Source organism: Ruditapes philippinarum, unplaced genomic scaffold (assembly GCF_026571515.1).
Source record: "Ruditapes philippinarum isolate M1 unplaced genomic scaffold, ASM2657151v2 ctg3886_1_1_1_1, whole genome shotgun sequence".
Lineage (NCBI taxonomy): Eukaryota > Metazoa > Mollusca > Bivalvia > Venerida > Veneridae > Ruditapes > Ruditapes philippinarum.
The window spans coordinates 2,264-20,877 of NW_026863133.1; the positions used below are offsets into that span (position 1 = coordinate 2,264).

General features: G+C 34.6%; 1 protein-coding gene and 1 pseudogene across 1 annotated transcript; both read left to right on the top strand.

Moving 5' to 3' along the window:
• Positions 1-2,486: 2,486 nt before the first annotated feature.
• LOC132721228 (uncharacterized) lies at positions 2,487-5,422 on the top strand. The gene has a single exon (XM_060705493.1). The coding sequence runs from the start codon at positions 4,509-4,511 to the stop codon at positions 5,403-5,405; it is 897 nt and encodes a 298-aa protein (XP_060561476.1). The 5' UTR covers positions 2,487-4,508; the 3' UTR covers positions 5,406-5,422.
• Positions 5,423-7,568: 2,146 nt separating this feature from the next.
• Positions 7,569-11,203, top strand: LOC132721229 (P2X purinoceptor 7-like; annotated as a pseudogene).
• Positions 11,204-18,614: the final 7,411 nt, after the last annotated feature.

Sequence of the window (18,614 nt, forward strand, 5' to 3'; positions counted from 1 at the left end):
TGACAGTCCTGATTATTACAGATATAACTCATTACAATAGGTTGGCATCATCAGTGTCGCTTTGAAATTCTAGTGTTGATGTTTTTCATTTTTGTCATATACAAGGCCATGTACAGTTTTGTTAAATTCCTGTCCCCTTAAAAAATTAGACGAAAAAAAATTTATTCATTTCTTAATTGAAGAAAGGCTTGTTTTCTAAAAACTAAAAACTATACTGAGGGAATCAATATTTTAAGACACGACACAGGAGTTTCATGAAAACTGAACAGAATCCATAGATGCAAAATTCCTCATTTTTTAAAAAAAACAACAAAAAAAACATGAATGTCGGTTTTCGTGATAATACATTACGGAGAAATATTGTTTATGGACTCATCTCCAAATATGTAAAAATTAAATACAAAATTCATAAATTTACGCTGTAAAGCAAATAGCAATATGACCAGTGTACACATAAATACTTTTTTGAAAACAGACTTGGCAATATTGTGTAAACCTGTACAACAGTCAGAGTGTACATTGAACAGGTTTGTGTACTACTGGCATGCGAGCAGTTCCCGTACAAAAATCGTAGTTACTTAAACATTATTTTTTTTTACGCTCACTCACCAAAATTTGAATGTTACATATCAATATTCGGCTCGTCACACAAATCATGGAAATTCCATCATGTTCTAAACATAGAATAACCCTTAGTTATATGAGGCCTCATATGGGGTACAGAAATTATCCATTATTTTGTATGAAGAGACATAAAATTTAACCCATTATAATTATACAATTTTATTATATCGGACCTATTTTTCATTTATAATTGTTGAACAGACCATTTTCTAAGAGATAAATAGATGTAATTCAGGCAATAGAAAGTAGACTAAACGAGTGTATCTATACATAAATAGATAAATCTATAGATAAATCCGTTACCCCCCAACGCATTCACATGCGATGGCATGCTTGTATACATGATATTTTAAGCATCAAAGCCATAAAATCATTTTATATAGTAATATTGGTCAAAATTCTGATAATTAAACAAGTTTTCATCACATTGCCTTCTTATCTGTAAACAGGTGGTATTAGTGGAAACCCCTTAAACATGCCTCACGTGTAAGTATGTTTGCGCATGCGCGCAAGGACGGAATCCCCCAGATAAAACAAGGTCACGTTTTGACAACACACAGGTGAAAGTGATTTTAAATGAGACTTTTTATACGTACTGCCGAACTGACACTTAGATTTTGTCTCGTTTATGTATCTGCTTGATTTGAAATGAATTTTTGAAGAATGCATGTAAAAATCAAGCGTTTAAATGAAGAATACGGGTACTGCTTCTGTACGGGAACTGCTCGCATGCCAGTACTGACATACGCTAGAACAGGTCATTGGAATCATTAATGAGGTATATTACTAATTGTATTGAAGTGAATTCTATTTCCTGATAGCATTAACTACATGTATTATTTACTTATCGTTTACTACACAAAACGTCAAAACTGTATTGTTTTGGACGTTGTTGACAGCTAACACACATTTTACCGTATATGCAGATTTATATGTTATATAAAACATGTTGGTGTGAATCCAATAAAACTGAGTCTGCTATTATTTTTTCTTGGAAGCATTCTGTGCTTCCAAAGGACTACACTTTCAGATTATACTTCTATTTTATAGGAAACGCACTTGGATCAGATATCAAACAATGATGACAACCTTTTATATGAAACATACCCTACATTAGGTAAGTTTAATACCCTACATTAGGTAAGTTTAGTTTTAAAACTATTACCAGGTTTTTGAAAATCCTGGTTATTGAATTGGCGAATGATGGGCGGGCGTCAAACAATTTGAGATGTCATTGTGGTAGATATCCCCTTTTCCATTGCATACACCTGCTCTGAATTTAGGACACACACTGCTAATGTTGTGAAATTATATTAACCCTTTTACAGGCAGCTTGCCAACACAAACACAGAGCTCAACAATGGTTTAAGTAGTTGAACAATTTAATTAGACTTTATATGTGTATTAAAGCTTATATTTTCATGCAGAAAAATTAATAAACATTTCAATGCAATAATTTTTCATTACGAAAAAAATCATTTAGAAACGCAATAAATTAACTGTAAAAATAAAAATTCATACACATATAAAAGGTGTATTTAAAGTGTGTAGTAAAATCTTAAAACCCCTTTGAATAATATGCATTGCATAAGGACGTTTTCTAGAGTTATTTTCTTCCATATTACATATCTTATATGAAAATTCATGACAAAAAGTATTGTTGAAAGTAATACCCTCATTAAAATTCATAAATACGCATTTCTATTATCAGATGAAGAGAGCGAATTTAAGGTGCAAAGCATTCTTGATTCACGTATCTGGAACGACAAAAGCCCGGAAGTTGGAGGTCCCCTTTTGGCAAGGAAGATGTTATCCGCGCTTGTTAATGAAAAGACGCTAATGGACAGCTCTGCAGCAGGAAAGACAGCCAGACCTATTAATAAAACTGTTCTTTTAAGGATTAAAGGTATTTTTCATTCATGATTCCCCTACAATTAAGTGTTGTACGTACTTTTAAAGAATTGTGCCTTTCATGAAGGTCCTTGTTCCACAGATTTTACCGATGGTTTTTTGTTTTGTTTTGTTGGGTTTTACGTCGTACCGACACATATTAAGGTCATATTGCGACTTCCAGCTTTCATGATGGAGGAAGACCCCAGATGCCCGTCCGTGCATTATTTCAGACACGAGCGGGCATCTGGGTAGAACCACCGATCTTCCTTTATATAGCTGGATAGCTTTCTCACATGAAGAATTCTACACCCCAAGCTAGGTTTCGAACCTACATCGATGAGGGTCAAGTGATTCAAAGTCGGCGACTCTAACCACTCGGCCACGGAGGGACCCTTACCAATGATTGATATATGTGCTTTGAATAAATGAAGCTGTATTTGCAGCCATTTACTGGTGTGCTAAATTTTTAAATACTTGATTGCAAATACATTTCATAAAGTTGACTGATAGACTTGGAATAAAAAAACAACAAATGTTACTAACGTTTAGTATAAATCTTTTGTAGACATTTTGAACTCGGATTTGTAGTGCATATTAGCTGTGTAGATAATATTAACTTTGACTTGTAGTTCACAAAGTAATTCACAGTGACGCTTTTCTTGTCACCTGTGCATAATGCAATGGCGATCCTTGAACATTTGTAAGAATAATGATGCGCTAATGTCCTGTAATTGCACTGCGTGGGTACGGAAATTATACATTTTGTTGTTTTCGCAAATAATTAATTTCTGCATTTTTTCATTCGTATATGCTGAAAAAGTAATTATGATCGTGGTGTAGTCTGCTACGCTTTCTAGTGCTAGATAAATTTTTCACTTTTAATGAGATCCGCTTAGCTTTCAGATAATAATTAAGATGAAAGTCTACCAGTGTTTGTCTTGTGTGGTTGCTTTTTTCATTTCACCCGGGCATGACACCTTGTAGAAATGCTACGCTCTTCTTGATTATTGTCTTAAAATTGAGCGGATCTCTGTGAAAATATCTGTAAAAGTCGTATCTTCATAGACTTGCTTACTACAGTACTAAAAAGTGAAACGTTGAGGCAATTGCGGTTGGCCATGTGTTTTATTACCGAACAGCTAGGGATGTTTAACCTTGAAAAAAAAAAATTTGACAACACCGATCCCTATCAATGCATACATGTTAATGATAGCTAAAATGTAAGATATAAGGTGTAGTACTTAGTGGTGTGAATACATTACAAATGCATTATATTTGCATTTTATCAAAAATGTTTTGTTTCGTAGAAAAAAACCTCTCGCTCTGTAAAAATCTGTAAAATGACGTGTCATTTTTCAGACACTTTATATCACGGCCATGCAGGTTTTTTAACTCATAAATATCAAGATCAGAAATGACTTAAGCGCGTATCTCATTAATATCAAAACCACTGTTTACAACATAAAAGTATCAAATAAGATCAGATATGACTTGAGCGTATATGTATTTAAGGTTAGACAGCAAATAATATCTTGTATTACCGCGAAACTGAGATTTGCAAAAATAACATATTTAAAAATGTCAAATGTAAATCGGATTGGATATCATCTTTCAAAATAATTTCATCATTTGTCAAGTGCGCAGCTGTGATTAGGAGCTTTAATATGTGCGCAAAAGTTTGAATAATTCTAGTTACACAAAACTCTTGGTATTTTTATTATTCAATCGTTTATCTAGATGACAAAAATAGCTGATACATTAATTTGTATTATATGTGTATTCGTTACATATTAAGGTTGAACTCATTTTTTTGAGTTAATGAAAATGAAATATTACTCATGTTGTGAAATAAATAAGTGAGCAGTAGAATAATATTTGACTGTTCTGAATACAAGCAAACACACTTCAGCTGAAACTGATTAACTTGTTAAGGTATGTGCACGAAACAAATATGTAAATAAGTACTAAGTGTTCACTAATTGTCATTAGGAATGGAGCTAACGGCTGCTGAAAAAATGATTTTGGGAATGATGAGTGCGGACGAACACTCGATAAAATCAAATTTTTTAGTGAAAGAAGTTAAAGATCGAGGAAGATCAGTTTTTGCAAGAAAGCAGTTCAAAAAAGGTGATTTTGTCATTGAATATAAAGGTGTTTGTACAAAATTTGACCAGGGAGATTATTTAAAAAATGCTCAGTTGTACCATAAAAATCAGGAACTGTCGTATTGTCTTGAGTTCTGGTACAATGGAGAAAGATATTGTATTGACGCAACCCAGGATTATGAACACAATATTTCACGTTTAATTAATCATGTTAGAAATCCGAACTTAAAATTATTTCGTCCTTTAGTAATTAGTCGTGAGGAAAATCCAAGAATCGCAATGTTCGCAGCTAAAGATATAGATGAAGGTGAAGAACTATTTTGGAATTACTTTTCTACTTTTGATCCTGCAAGGTGTATGTTAGATAAGACAAACACATCCGAAATAAGATGGACATATTCCTACCTCACAAAGTCTGGAAATATTATTATTAAAGTACCTAAAGGGAAGGGGGCAAACAGAAGTGGCATTTGCTCTATATGCTTCAAATTTCTGAAAAAACTATCTAATCACATCATTTCGATTCACAAAATTGAAGATGCAACTGAACGTCGCAGGTTGATTTCAAATGGAAGAAAACTTTCCAAATCGAGCTCTAATCACAAAAATACTGATAAACAGTACAGCCTTACTCGTTGTCCCTTGTGCAGTAAAGTGTTAAAGTATCTATCAACTCACTTGAATAGAAAGCACAGACTCTCAAAAGAAGGAAGAGCAAAAATCGTAAGTGAAGAGAGAAAAAAGCGCCACTACGACATTATTGCTGAAAAGCAGATACCATAAATGCTGATAAGGGAAAACAAAATTACCTCAATACTCTAAATCAATGCATGTTATCAAAATCTTGTGAAAGACTATCAACGAGACTGTTTAGTTAAACTATTTTGATGCGACTTTTGTATTGAACCTTTAAACATGAAAAAATATCCTTACAGGATTTTACATGTCAGAAATATGACTCAAAATGTGTTGGAATATTTCAACTAACGCTATGTTTAAAGCAACACTAAATACATTTTATAAAAATATAATTAGCAAAATTTCATAAATAATAGACGTTTCTTAGCGATACTCGTTCCTATTTTGTTGCTCAGATGATTAAAATGTGTTTTATGAGCGTAAATATTTTTGGCCTCATTGTGGCGAAATCGAAAGTAAAATGTGTATGCATAAGAAGCTCCGCCTCTCGGTCATTCGGATACATTCGAAGATCAAGTCAGAAATCAACAAACATGGCGTCGAGTAGCAGCTCAGTAAGTTTTTCCCGTGTTTAACGATATGTTTTGGCACACCATAACAAATCTTTTATAAGTATTTAATCTCATTTTATGTATGTTGTTTAAATCTATCATTTGATGTACGAATGACGCCACAAACTTACGTATTGTGTGACTTTTGTCAGAAATACTTGAATGAGGCCCCTGAAGGGAAAAAAAGCGTAAACAGTTTCCGTAAATAAAAGTACGTTTATGCAACTGAAATGATAAACTATATTGTAATTGCTTGTGAAACAAACGTTTAATGATGTAGTTAGTTCTGATTGAAAAGTTGTCCGGCCAAATATTCTCCAAAATTCTTATTAGATATTATTGAGACTTGTAAATATGCGAAGTTATATGTTTTTTTTCTTCTTGTATTTACATGTAGATCTAATTGACTTGAAATATGTTCTGCAGTCTCAAATTTAATGATCGTTACAAATAGTTCTGGACCTTTTTTATTTTGGTCTTTTCGGCTGTAAATTTTAGTGATACTATATATATTCACTATTGGGACTACAAGCATGGGTGACAAGATTTTTGGTCATTGCATGGCCATAAAAAGAATTGGGGTCGAATTAAAGAATTTGAATGATCCTGATAATATTATATTGAATGCATGTAACTGTTCACTGTTTTGGGGAATGATGACGTAGCAGGGCAGTTATTAGTATTTTGGTGGTCCTGTGTTTGAGTCTAGTTCAGACTGCATTTTTTTCTCACACTTCAACAGGATTGAATTTTATTTGATTTTTTTTAATATTCCACAGATATTCATACACTATTTAATTTCCATGAATATTCAATATTTGCCTGAAAATCCCCCAAACTTATACACCTACATTCACATGTAGGATTAAAATCTAAACCAAGTTGTGTACATATTATAAATAAGGGTCTTTCCCTAGTGTAAGGGTTCTAAACTTCAAACCACTTGTCTCTCACCGTGGCTGTATATATGATAAGTAGACAAAAACATAATAAATGTAATAAATGGTAGATATCGGGATAGGAAAAGTTTTATCTGGTGTGTTAGGAAGTGAATCTTGGCTCGCTAAAGCTCACCAAGGCTTGGAGATACACATTTTGACTCGCTGGATAATCTTTCCCCATCCCGACAACAACCATGTATCACCATTAAAACTGGAAAGTAGCCATGTGACCTTTGCTGCATTGTTTTTAGTGGCTTACAAACCATACCAAACAACATAATTATGATAGATAATGTACACAAGAATGAGTTTTATGTAACATTATTGTAAATAATTATATATATTTTTAAAAAAGGGCACAAAGACATGTATATAAATTGGTTTTGGGGCAGAAAACATTCAGCAGGTGTGAAGGCCTGAAATGTATCAAGTGATTGTACCATTTTTAAAATCTTGATGCTTATAAAATAATATCTAAAATATTTTATCCCCCCCCCCCAATTATTTATTTTCTCATATATTAGATAAAAGTTTATCCTTAGCAATGACATTGTGAATTGCTTTGCAGATTGACATTGAAGACTTTATGGATGAGGATTTTACCCCGATTCGTGGGAGAGGAGGTAGAAGAGCAAGGCGGGACAAGGGAAGGTTGGAAGGAGTAGTAGTCGTGGGAGAGGAGAAAGAGGTAGAGGAAGTCCAAGAAGAGGAAGAGGTAGTGGAAGTAGAGGAAGGGATAGTGGAAGTACAGGAAGGGGCACTGGAAGTAGAGGAGGGGGCAGTGGAAGCAGAGGAAGAGGCAGTAGAAGCAGGAGTAGAGAGCCGAGTTTAGGGAGGACAGACAAAGAGCGGATTGAAGAGCTATGGCGACAGAGGAAACAGCAAATGAAGGTACATAATTATGTGATTTATGAACCGTTTCATCAGTTCTTAATATGGCTGTATCTGAAAAAGTGCTTGTGGTTTTAAAGATTAATGTTACATTGCCCTGTCTTTCTTCCATTACATGAAATCAAACAAAAATGTTGGGGTATCTAGATAAATATAGATATCCATACAATAATAATAACCAAACAAGAGGGCCATGATGGCCCTGAGGTCGCTCACCTGTATATAGGCCCCCCCCAACCCCCCAATGTTGCAGGGCCAATTTAACCCAAGGGCTTTTATTTGCACAAACTTGGTAGACACCCATAAGAAGATGTTTCATGCTAAACATCTAAGCTCTAGCTCATTGGGCTTTTTAAAAGAAGATTTTTTTTTAAGTTTTTACTATACACATTATAGTTAAAAACAATGACACCCCTGGGGCCGGGCCAGTTTTGACCCCAGGGCTTTTATTTGAACAAACTTTGTAGACACTTACTAGAAGATGTTTCATGCTTAATATCTAAACTCTAGCTATTTGGGTTTTTTCAAAGAAGATTTTAAGTTTTTGCTATACACATATAAGGAAAATCAATGACCCACAGGGCCGTGCCAATTTTGACCCCAGGGCTTTTATTTGAACAAACTTGGTAGACACTTATTAGAACATGTTTGATGCTAAATATCTTAGCCATAGCTCTTTGAGTTCTTTAAAAGAAGATTTCTTTAAGTTTTTACTATATGCATAAAGGGAAAATCTATGACCCCCGGGCGGAGCCAATTTTGACCCCAGGGCTTTTATTTGAACAAACTTGGTAGACACTTATTAGAAAATGTTTCATGCTAAATATCTTAGCTCTAACTCTTTTGGTTCTTTAAAAGAAGATTTTTTAAGTTTTTACTATATGCATATAGGGAAAATCAATGACCCCCTGGGGCAGGGCCAATTTTGACCCCAGGGCTTTTATTTGAACAAACTTGGTAGACACCCATTAGAACATGTTTCATGCTAAATATCTTAGCTCTAGCTCTTTGGGTTCTTTAAAAGAAGATTTTTTAAGTTTTTACTATATGCATATAGGGAAAATCAATGACCCCCCAGGGCGGGGCCAATTTTGACCCCAGGGCTTTTATTTGAACAAACTTGGTAGACACTCACTAGAAGATGTTTCATGCCAGGTTTCATGCCAGAAGTACAGGCTTTTACAGGATATTCAAAGTATGGTACAATAACATAATTCAAGGCCTGTGCAATATTTTTCTTGTTACTGTACAGTGAACTATATTTTTAATACATTTCTATGGTTGTATTGTAACCAGAGCTGCATCAGTACTAAGGTTGTAGTATTTAAGTACTAGTACTTGCTAAGTTATGCAGTACCATTACCAGTACCAGTACTAGATTTGAGCCCGATACAGCAGTACCAGTATTTTTTTTAGGACAGTACCTGTATTTTATATATATACATCCTAGTTTGAATAAATTCACACTGTCAACCAAGAATAACATATTATGTATGTTTGCATATTTTAATTTTGTTTCAGTAAGTATTTCCATTTCACATGTGTACACTTCAGATTAAAAAAAATGCAAACATCATTTAGCCAACAAAAATGGAATTATTCTTTACTTCAAAGGTTGGCATTACATTTTTACAACTTAAATGATTTAAACAATATTTACATCATATATAATGTCATATCTTATTGTTTAGTAACCAGTCAACTGAAATGCAATGCAATCATTTTTCATTGAAAACACAACAGTCATTTGTTGCCTTTCACATAAGAGTAATTCAGTATCAGTACTTGCAAAACCACTGCAGTACATACTGCAGTACCAGTAATGCAGGTCTGATTGCAACCTACAAATACAGTACATTGTATATGTACATTTACCACATTTGTGACTGGTTTTAAAAATAGCTACACATTTTTTGATATATAATATTCTTCATCACAGCTTTTTCATAATTACATTTCAGGAGGTGATACAGAGTATAGAGGCAGACAAGCTGCGCAGTCTAGTTCTCTGTCTCTTATTGACAGAGAGCCAGGACTAGTGTTTGACCTCTGCGAAAGTGAGGACAGTATTCCTCCGAGCCACAATCCACCATCACCAACCCCTTCGGAAGGAATGGCACCTTCATGGTGCAAGTGTGGAAGATGCCGAGAAATGGGGGCAGACATAGACAACAAGTGCTGTGGCTGCCTGCCAAGAAATTGCGTTTCAACAAGAGATGTAAGACCAATTTCAGCAAACATTTATACTTTATCGACTAAACAGTAAATTGCCCTTATGATGCAGCCTCATTTATTTTCTGAAATCTGATAAATATTAATTTTTTCTCTTTTTTGCATTTGATGCATATTAATTTTTTTAGTTTTGACATTGATTAGGAATATATCCAGTTGTACATATATGTAAAAACACTGATGTGTGAACACTCCTTATTTGAGCATACATGCAAATTTTAAGCTGTATGCCTTCAGACAAGCCAAAATTTTCCTAGAAAATCACAGTTGAGAAAAACAGGAATGAGATTTAAGGAAAGTAAATGGAATAAATAACATATGTGCAATAAATGACTGATCATTGCATTATTTATATTTCTAATGCTCGACTTTTACCGAAGATGCTATTTTTTTTTGCATATTTTGGCCTCTTTATGATTATTTATATAGATTGTATGCATCACTAATTTTGCAGTGTGTAAATTACTTTCTTCAATCACTTCACAATATTCAATTTTTAAAAAGATTTTCAAAATGTTCATGACAATAAGCATCAATCTGCAGGCATGCTGCTTTAATGGTTTTACATCAAAATAGCAGATTATCATTGTTCTTGCAGGAAATGGAGAGGTTGGTGTTGGACCCCCAAGTGCTGGCTCTTGGTCAGAGTTTTTACTCAGATATGCTAGCTAGGAGGGGCCAGAGGGTGGAAAATGCCAACAAAACCATGCGGTACTCAGCTTATAGGAATTTCACCCTCTGGCGGCACGGGCGACTTGGTGCTGGCTGGGGTACGTAGGGTTGTCCCTGGTTGCTGCGTGCTATCCATAAGAGCAAGGTACCCAAGTGCAACAGGGACCTACACTGGCTTTGTCCCAGGCAGATTTGTTTGAAATTTTATGTTATTATTTGAAAAAATAACTAGAAATGTGTCCATAGGACACGGGTGCCCCCACCGCGCCACTGTTCTGTCAATCTTTTTACTAAGTCAAGGGAAATAACTCTACAAATACTGGATAAATCCACAAGCGAAACCCCAGGTGCAAATCTAAATATGCTGAGCAATCTGCCCGTAAGGTTTAATGAATATGTCAAATCCTTTTTGAGTAACTTGCGACACAAGTTGAAAATTGCAAAAATTTTCTAAGTGAAGGGCAATAGCTCTAAAAATACTAAATAAATCCAGACGAAAATACCTGGTGCACAACTGCACATGCTGATCAACATTCCTATAAAGTTTCATGACTCTAGGTCAAATACTTTTTGAGTTACGTGCGACACATGTTGAAAATTGCAAAATTTTACTAAGTCAAGGGCAATAACTCTGAAAATACTAATAATATCCACACAAAAATACCAAGGTGCACAACTACACATGCTGATCAACATTCCTGTAAAGTTTCATGACTCTAGGTCAAATACTTTTTGAGTTACATGCGACACAAGTTGAAAATTGCAAAATTTTACTAAGTCAAGGGTAATAACTCTGAAAATACTAAAAATATCCACACAAAAATACCCAGGTGCACAACTACATATGCTGATCAACATTCCGGTTAAGTTTCATGACTCTAGGTCAAATACTTTTTGAGTTACATGCGACACAAGTTGAAAATTGCAAAATTTTACTAAGTCAAGGGCAATAACTCTGAAAATACTAAAAATATCCAGACGAAAATACCCAGGTGCACAACTTCACATGCTGATCAACATTCCTGTAAAGTTTCATGACTCTAGGTCAAATACTTTTTGAGTTACGTGCGACACAAAAGTGAACGGACGGACGGACGGACTGAAGGACGGACGGACGGAAGGACGGACGGAAGGACGGACAGACGGACGGACAAGGGTAAATCTAAATGCCCGCCACTAACGTGGGGGCACAAAAACAAGTTTGAAATATAAGTGACATTTTTATTATATCAAACCCTGAGTTTTTGTTCAGTACTTTATAAACATATTCAATAACAAATGTTTGCACTTGCCCACAATCACTTATTTGAATTATATCAAATGTGTAAGTGATAATCAAAAGCAAAGCATAATTTTGACACCAAGTTTGAAAATGAGAAAAAAGTTCTTTTATTTAAATAAAACATTTGCAAATGTGTTTATTTTCAAAGTCCTTCAATAAACAAACACATACCTAAGCTAAATTTGAACTCTATCTGCATAATCTGTGTACCAACAATTATTACAAAGAGCTTTATTAAGAAACCATGTTTTCTGTCAAAAACAGAGCAAGAGCACTTGCAGGACAAGGCCAAATATAGCTAACAATCATCAATTTCACCTTTAAGGTCCTGGACTAAAAATTGTGTCTAATATGACTTAATAATCCATTTATAAATAATGAAGTTATATACAGTTACAGAAAACAAGCAAGAGAATACCATTAATTTGACATTGAAAGTCAATGACAATTTAAGGTCACATCTAAATATTCAATATGTTTGGAAGCAAATCTTTTTGTCCTAAACTATGATAATAAAGCAAAATTAAATAATTTAACATTTACAAGTCAATGTCATTTAAAGGTCAAGGTCAGTTAAACCTTTTGCAAAGGTTTATCCAAGGGATTGTTTTATCCCAATTTGAAGATAATTCAAATACTCTTTTAAAAGTTTTAAATGAAAATAAGATAATTTAACCTTCAATGCCAAGGTCATAAAGAGCCATGGTCAATTCGAGTTTAATATGTCGATCTTATCCTGAAGAATCTTGATTTGAAGTTAATCCATTCACTATAACCAAGTTTATAGACAGTTACAATGTTAAAAAATCTTTAATTTGGCCTTCAAAAGTCATTAATGAAGGTTAATGTTCTGGCTGGTTTTCTTGAACATCCAACCTGAAAACTTGTGAAGTTCAAATTTAGAGACAAGCCATTTAAAAAATAACGTTGAAGCCCACTAATAGCAAAACTCGAGCAAAATTTAGACAAGATTTTGACCTTGACAATTATAAATGAAGATAAAGTTTAGTCTGGGCTACTTGAAGGTCTTGTCCCAAAGGTTGTTGAGGACATGTATGAAGACAATACATCAAGAACTTAAAAAGTTTTTATCAAAGATAAAGTTTGCAGATAGCAAAAAGTCTAGCGCTTATATATCAGTGGCAAGAAATCAAATTCAACCTTTGTTTTATGATGAACCAAATGAGCCGTGTCATGACAAAACCAACATAATGGGTTTGCGACCAGCATGGATCCAGACCAGCCTGCACATCTGCAGACTGATCAGGTTCCATGCTGTTCGCTTACAGACCCTACAACAAGTAAAGAAACTGATAGCGAACAGCATGGTCTGGATCCATGCTGGTCGCAAACCCATTATGTTGGTTTTGTCGTGACACGGCTCAAATATTACTACAATTCAGCATCACATTTAAAGAGTTATTATCTGGAAACTGAGTTTCTTTTTTTGAAACAAAATTTTTAAAAAAAAATGTTCTTACAGTCTGCATCAAAACTATCTATACACATTACCATCCTTGAATTAATCAATTTACATGTTTTGAAGTCAGGATAACCTACCAAATTATAGCCTCATAACAGATTGAATGTCCTAAAAGAGCAATTGAATCATTTTTGATTTCCAATGACTCACAATATTTCTTCATTGAAAACATAAATGAAGACCTAAAAATACAGCTAAATATAATATCACATACATGGAAATTCCAAGGATATAACAAAGTGACCTTTTTAAAATGGCATATTATCAATTTAACATCCAAAATATGAATGTATCTGATTGAGTGTCAGTACGCATGCATAACTGTGCAGCTAAATGGTACATACATGTAATACCACGGCCTTAAAACTGTGTGTAAAAAGTACAGGGACTTACGTTGTACCTTACATAACTGGTGTTGACATAAAACGTCACTCATATGTCATTGCCGCTAATTTTGTTCTCGTATGTAAACAGAGAGGGTCAATACATGGAATATTTTAGATTTTAAAGATACAAAATTTCTACTTGTATAGCCATTTTGGCTTGACCTTGATCTGTAAACAAGCGGAAAGCGAGTGTAATTTGCAAATGTATAATGGCCTGGTGTCCGTTTCCGTTACGTTTTTAATGGTACCTACTGTAGTCTGTCTGGCTAGACAGGAAGGAATCAATTCTCTGTCAATGTGGGAGAATTGGTCAACATGGCACAGCCTAAAGACCTGTAGCTGTTAGCTGGGGATGAAAGTGATAGGAGTTGCTCTGGAATGGCAAATTTTGTGAATCCGTTGGGCTACCCCTTTTCAGAAGATAATGGAGAGTTAAGGGCACAAGGTTGTTTCATGACTGTGAAGATTCATCCAACCAAAGTAAGTCAGCTTACTGGAACAAACTTGTCTTGTTAGACTTGTTTAGTATCTGTGCCCGAGGTCTTGGGTCTAGGAGAAGTGGGTCTGGATTATCAAGCCCCATCTTCATCTTGGCCTGAGCAGAAGGATGTTCTGTGCCAATGTCTGCAGATGTGGGAGGAGAGGCATGTGCTGGTACTGCATTGAAGAGGGCAATCTATGGATCCACTAGATTGTAGCAATGCCTATGTTGACTTACTATATATCCTTAAAGCCATTATCCCTACATCAGCTGTGTCACAGCTTCATTGCTTTTCTAGAACTAAAGCAGATGCAATGAGATACCTTAAGCATTTCCCGAACACATACTTCAGTTATGCAAATTTCGTGAAGAAGTATGTAGGTGCCCAAATTGATGGTGTTCAGGAGGTGCCATGTGATTGTCTGTTGATCAAGACAGATGGATTGGTTTATCAATTTAGGGGTGTTGTGGCTATCGCATGATTTTTTTCATTATTTCTTCCCTCAATCCTGTAAGTAATTCTTAACATTATATTGTTTGTTATTCTGTATGATTGTTAAATGTGTAAAGTGTGTAAAGGATTATATGTAATAATGTCTTCATTTTAACTCATTAAGGACAGAACCACAAGTACGAAACACATACCAAACTTGCAATGCAAGTGTTATATTTAATTATCAATTACTTATATGTAATGTTGAAAAGTTATATGTAATTTAAAGTAAAGGGGGATATCGGTCAGTTACGTCCCTTGATTCAGCAGGTGCTCGATAAGTGTTGATCCGTGTATGATAACAAAAAACAAACTAATACAGATTATTTCATTAAAGGTAGATGAAATGGCGTAGCAGTTTAGGTCTCTTTCATTAGGGCAGCTCAGGACTGAATAACGTAAACAATACATATTATTTTCAATATAAATAATATATTTTATTTTTCGCACAAAGCATCATTGGTATCGATGGTTCCTGAGTCGTGGGTCTTGAATATATCACGTGACTTTAATATTCAGATACAATCGGACACAGGTATATAAATTTATGTATGCAACTGTATCTGCAATTGTTCTGGCTAAATCCGGTCATTGAATCTAACAAAATTAAATCAGGTTACATCCTCGTATTCATGCCGGGTCTTGGCAGGGGAATAAAAAGAAAGGCGGTTAGCCAACGTACACAGGAACAGGTCGATCAAAATCGTTTGCTGCAGCCAAATCCAGGTAATTTTCAAGATACAAGATCTGGTTCTAGAATTATTGATTTTGATGAAATAATTTGATCATCTTGTATTTTCCCTGTTAATGAGTTGTTAGAATGTGGTAGAAATTTAAGCAGGATGTCAAGGGCGAATCGAAATCAAAATGTGTCGCGCAAATGCTGATAATTCGGCTAATGCCGGGGCATCAGTAAACATTTCTGACTATAACCATTTGGCTCAAATGCAGTTTGTATTGATATTAATTACATTTGAATGACAGTATCTGGGGTAATACTTAAACATTTTTTAATCAATTTGTTATCATTAATCAATTATGTGTGTTATATTATATAATAGTTTTTAATTTTTATTTCACAGATTGGAGGCTTATGAGAGGAACAACAACTTTAACCAGATCTCTTTCCTGAATTTTGTATGGAAATACCATAAGTCACTGGTTACAAAGATGTGCACAGCGAGGTTGAGATGCCACCTGTCATATTTTAGCATAGATGTGAATTTATATACCAGTTTAATGTAGAATTTCATCAGATGGTTTCCGATTTGTACAATGACAAATTTCTTCTTTATCTATGGGTGTGTAAAGCGGAAGACCCTTTTTTTTTTATAAAGAGTGCATGTCATGCAAAATTGAAAAAGTTAAACCAAATGGTCCTGTTTTTGAAACTCAGTGTGAATGTGGAGCTGTTGAAGGTCCTTTAGGCCATTGTACAAAGAACAGTTTTAATATTAAAACTGTTCTCTTTGCCTGTTATTGTTTCGTGAAGAACTTAAAGTGGAACTGTCCTGTACAGAAAAATTGATATCATTTCATAAGCCAAAGAAACATAAGGTTCATCTTTAAAAGCTAGAAACTTAAATGTAGCTGGAGCAGATGAAGTTTCTAACTTTCAAGATTTTGACCCTAGACCACAAAATTACAGAAATGCTGAAGAGTATAAAGACTATTTCTATAATACATGAATTATATGAATTTCAAAGGAATTTTAATGACTCCAATTTTTCAGACTTTCCCTCCAGCTAATGAAAGGGCTTTATATATGCACATGACCATGATTATTTAGCACTCCCCCAGGAGGATATTCTGCTGAATGCGATGAAAGTAAATCAAATATCCGAACAAGATTACAAAACAAATTGAGGAAATTACACATGGTCAAAACACAAATGACTGTTGGATTGAGAAAAAAGGAAAACGACTTCAGTCTTCTGATTTTTACAGTCTTCTGATTTTTACAGAATTTGTTCAGCTACGGAAAGAACTGATCTTGACAGATTGTTCGATTCAATGGCTCTTGGTATAAGCATCAAGATAACGAAGCAATGCGACATGACATTGGAACTAAGAAGAGTTATCAAAGAATTTAGATGCCGACATGTTCTGTGACGATATGAGAAAAGCAATACAGTGGAAAATTTCTTGGTCATTAATTTTTGTCATGAATTCAACAAAATACTTGTTGATTTAACATATTAATGCTCCTATTTGTGTTCATATTGACATGCTCCATAATTCTAAATTGCTCCAAATGTTTCTTACCGGTATATAACAATCTCGCTCCATATAGTTAAGGAGGAAAATCATTACTCATGATGGACATTCCACTAATGAGGGAAACAAGTTAATTAAAAAGAGAAGTGACACATGTGGTAAATTGGAAAAAATCAAATTAGTGTATCTGCTAAAGAAGAGGAAGAAAGTATCAATACTAAAGAAAGTATTTGTTACAAAAAAGATAAAAATGATCAAGGAAGAAAATATAAGTGTTCAAAGTGAAGATGTAAACAATGTGTTTAGTGAAGAAGCAGATATTGAAACAGAAGAAACTGATAAAAGTTTTAGTGAAAAGGAATTGTTAACAGATGATAGTGAAGTAAATGTGCAGTATACCGAAAGTGTAATCAGTGAAAGTGAGAATTCATCTACAGACGAAAATTATGAAAGTGTTGAGCATGATACTAGTGGATTAAGTTATTATGGAGACGGTTATGATGAAATCAACTATGATTCAGAACCCATAGAACTATCTGATGAGGACAAGGAATTAGAGAGACGTACACTTCGTACGGAAGTAGAGGTATGGACACGAACAGGAATACGATACACAACATATCGAGGGGAGGAACCACTCCTCTCTACAGTACGCTATGAAGACTATTATTATCGTTATCAGATGAAAAAATAAACTGAAACATTTGATACAAAAGAAGGTACATAATAAGAGCACAGGTAGTGTTACATGAATCAAAGCTGAAATATGTGTTATAAATAAGACTGCTAAACATGATATGAGCCACGTCACGACAAAACCAACATAATGGGTTTGCAACCAGCATGGATCCAGACCAGCCTGCGCATCCGTGCAGTCTGATCAGGATCCATGCTGTTCGCTTACAAACCCTATTAACAAGTAGAGAAACTGATAGCGAACAGCATGGATCCTTATCAGACTGCGCAGATGCGCAGGCTGGTCTGGATCAATGCTGGTCGCAAACCCATTCTGTTGGTTTTGTCATGGCGTGGCTCATATGTAAATTTATGATTTGTTTAGAATTTAAGACTGAAAAACCATATATGCCTAACAAAGAATGTGTTTGCTTATTTGGTTGTATGGTGCATTTATTTTGAACATGTAATTCTTGCAAGAGTGTTGCATTATTTGATTTATAAAATGTCGTTCATGTATCATAGTATATTGGTTTAAAATATTGAAGATACGTTATTAGACTAAATTGATGTAAAAAACATAATTGCTAGTTGCATTCACTTATGAATAATTTGTTACTTTTTATTATTTTTTTGTCACCACACTGGTGAATCTCACAAAATACTCGTTGATTTAACATATTAAAGGGGCTCCTGTGATGACTGACACTTAGTACATACCTAAGAGGTGGATCTATTTAGATAGTTGTTTAATATGTTATCATTATGTATATCATTGTGGTGCTCACGGACCTTGGTAAGAGATAGGTTGAGTAAGCGAGTATATGTTTGATAACCTTGATTGGCTGTAACCCCTAACGGCAAAGGGCCCATTGGGATTCTGGGTGATTCTTCTAGAAGCAGCCATTGGTGCTGCAGGCAACATTGTCTAGGTGAAACTAATCCGTTGACAGGCAAGTTAGTGCATCCAGACCTGGTATACAGACATC

What these genes read in the sequence shown, in the direction of transcription:
- LOC132721228 (XM_060705493.1), top strand. Translation starts at nt 4,509, where the DNA reads ATGGAGCTAACGGCTGCTGAAAAAATGATTTTGGGAATGATGAGTGCG.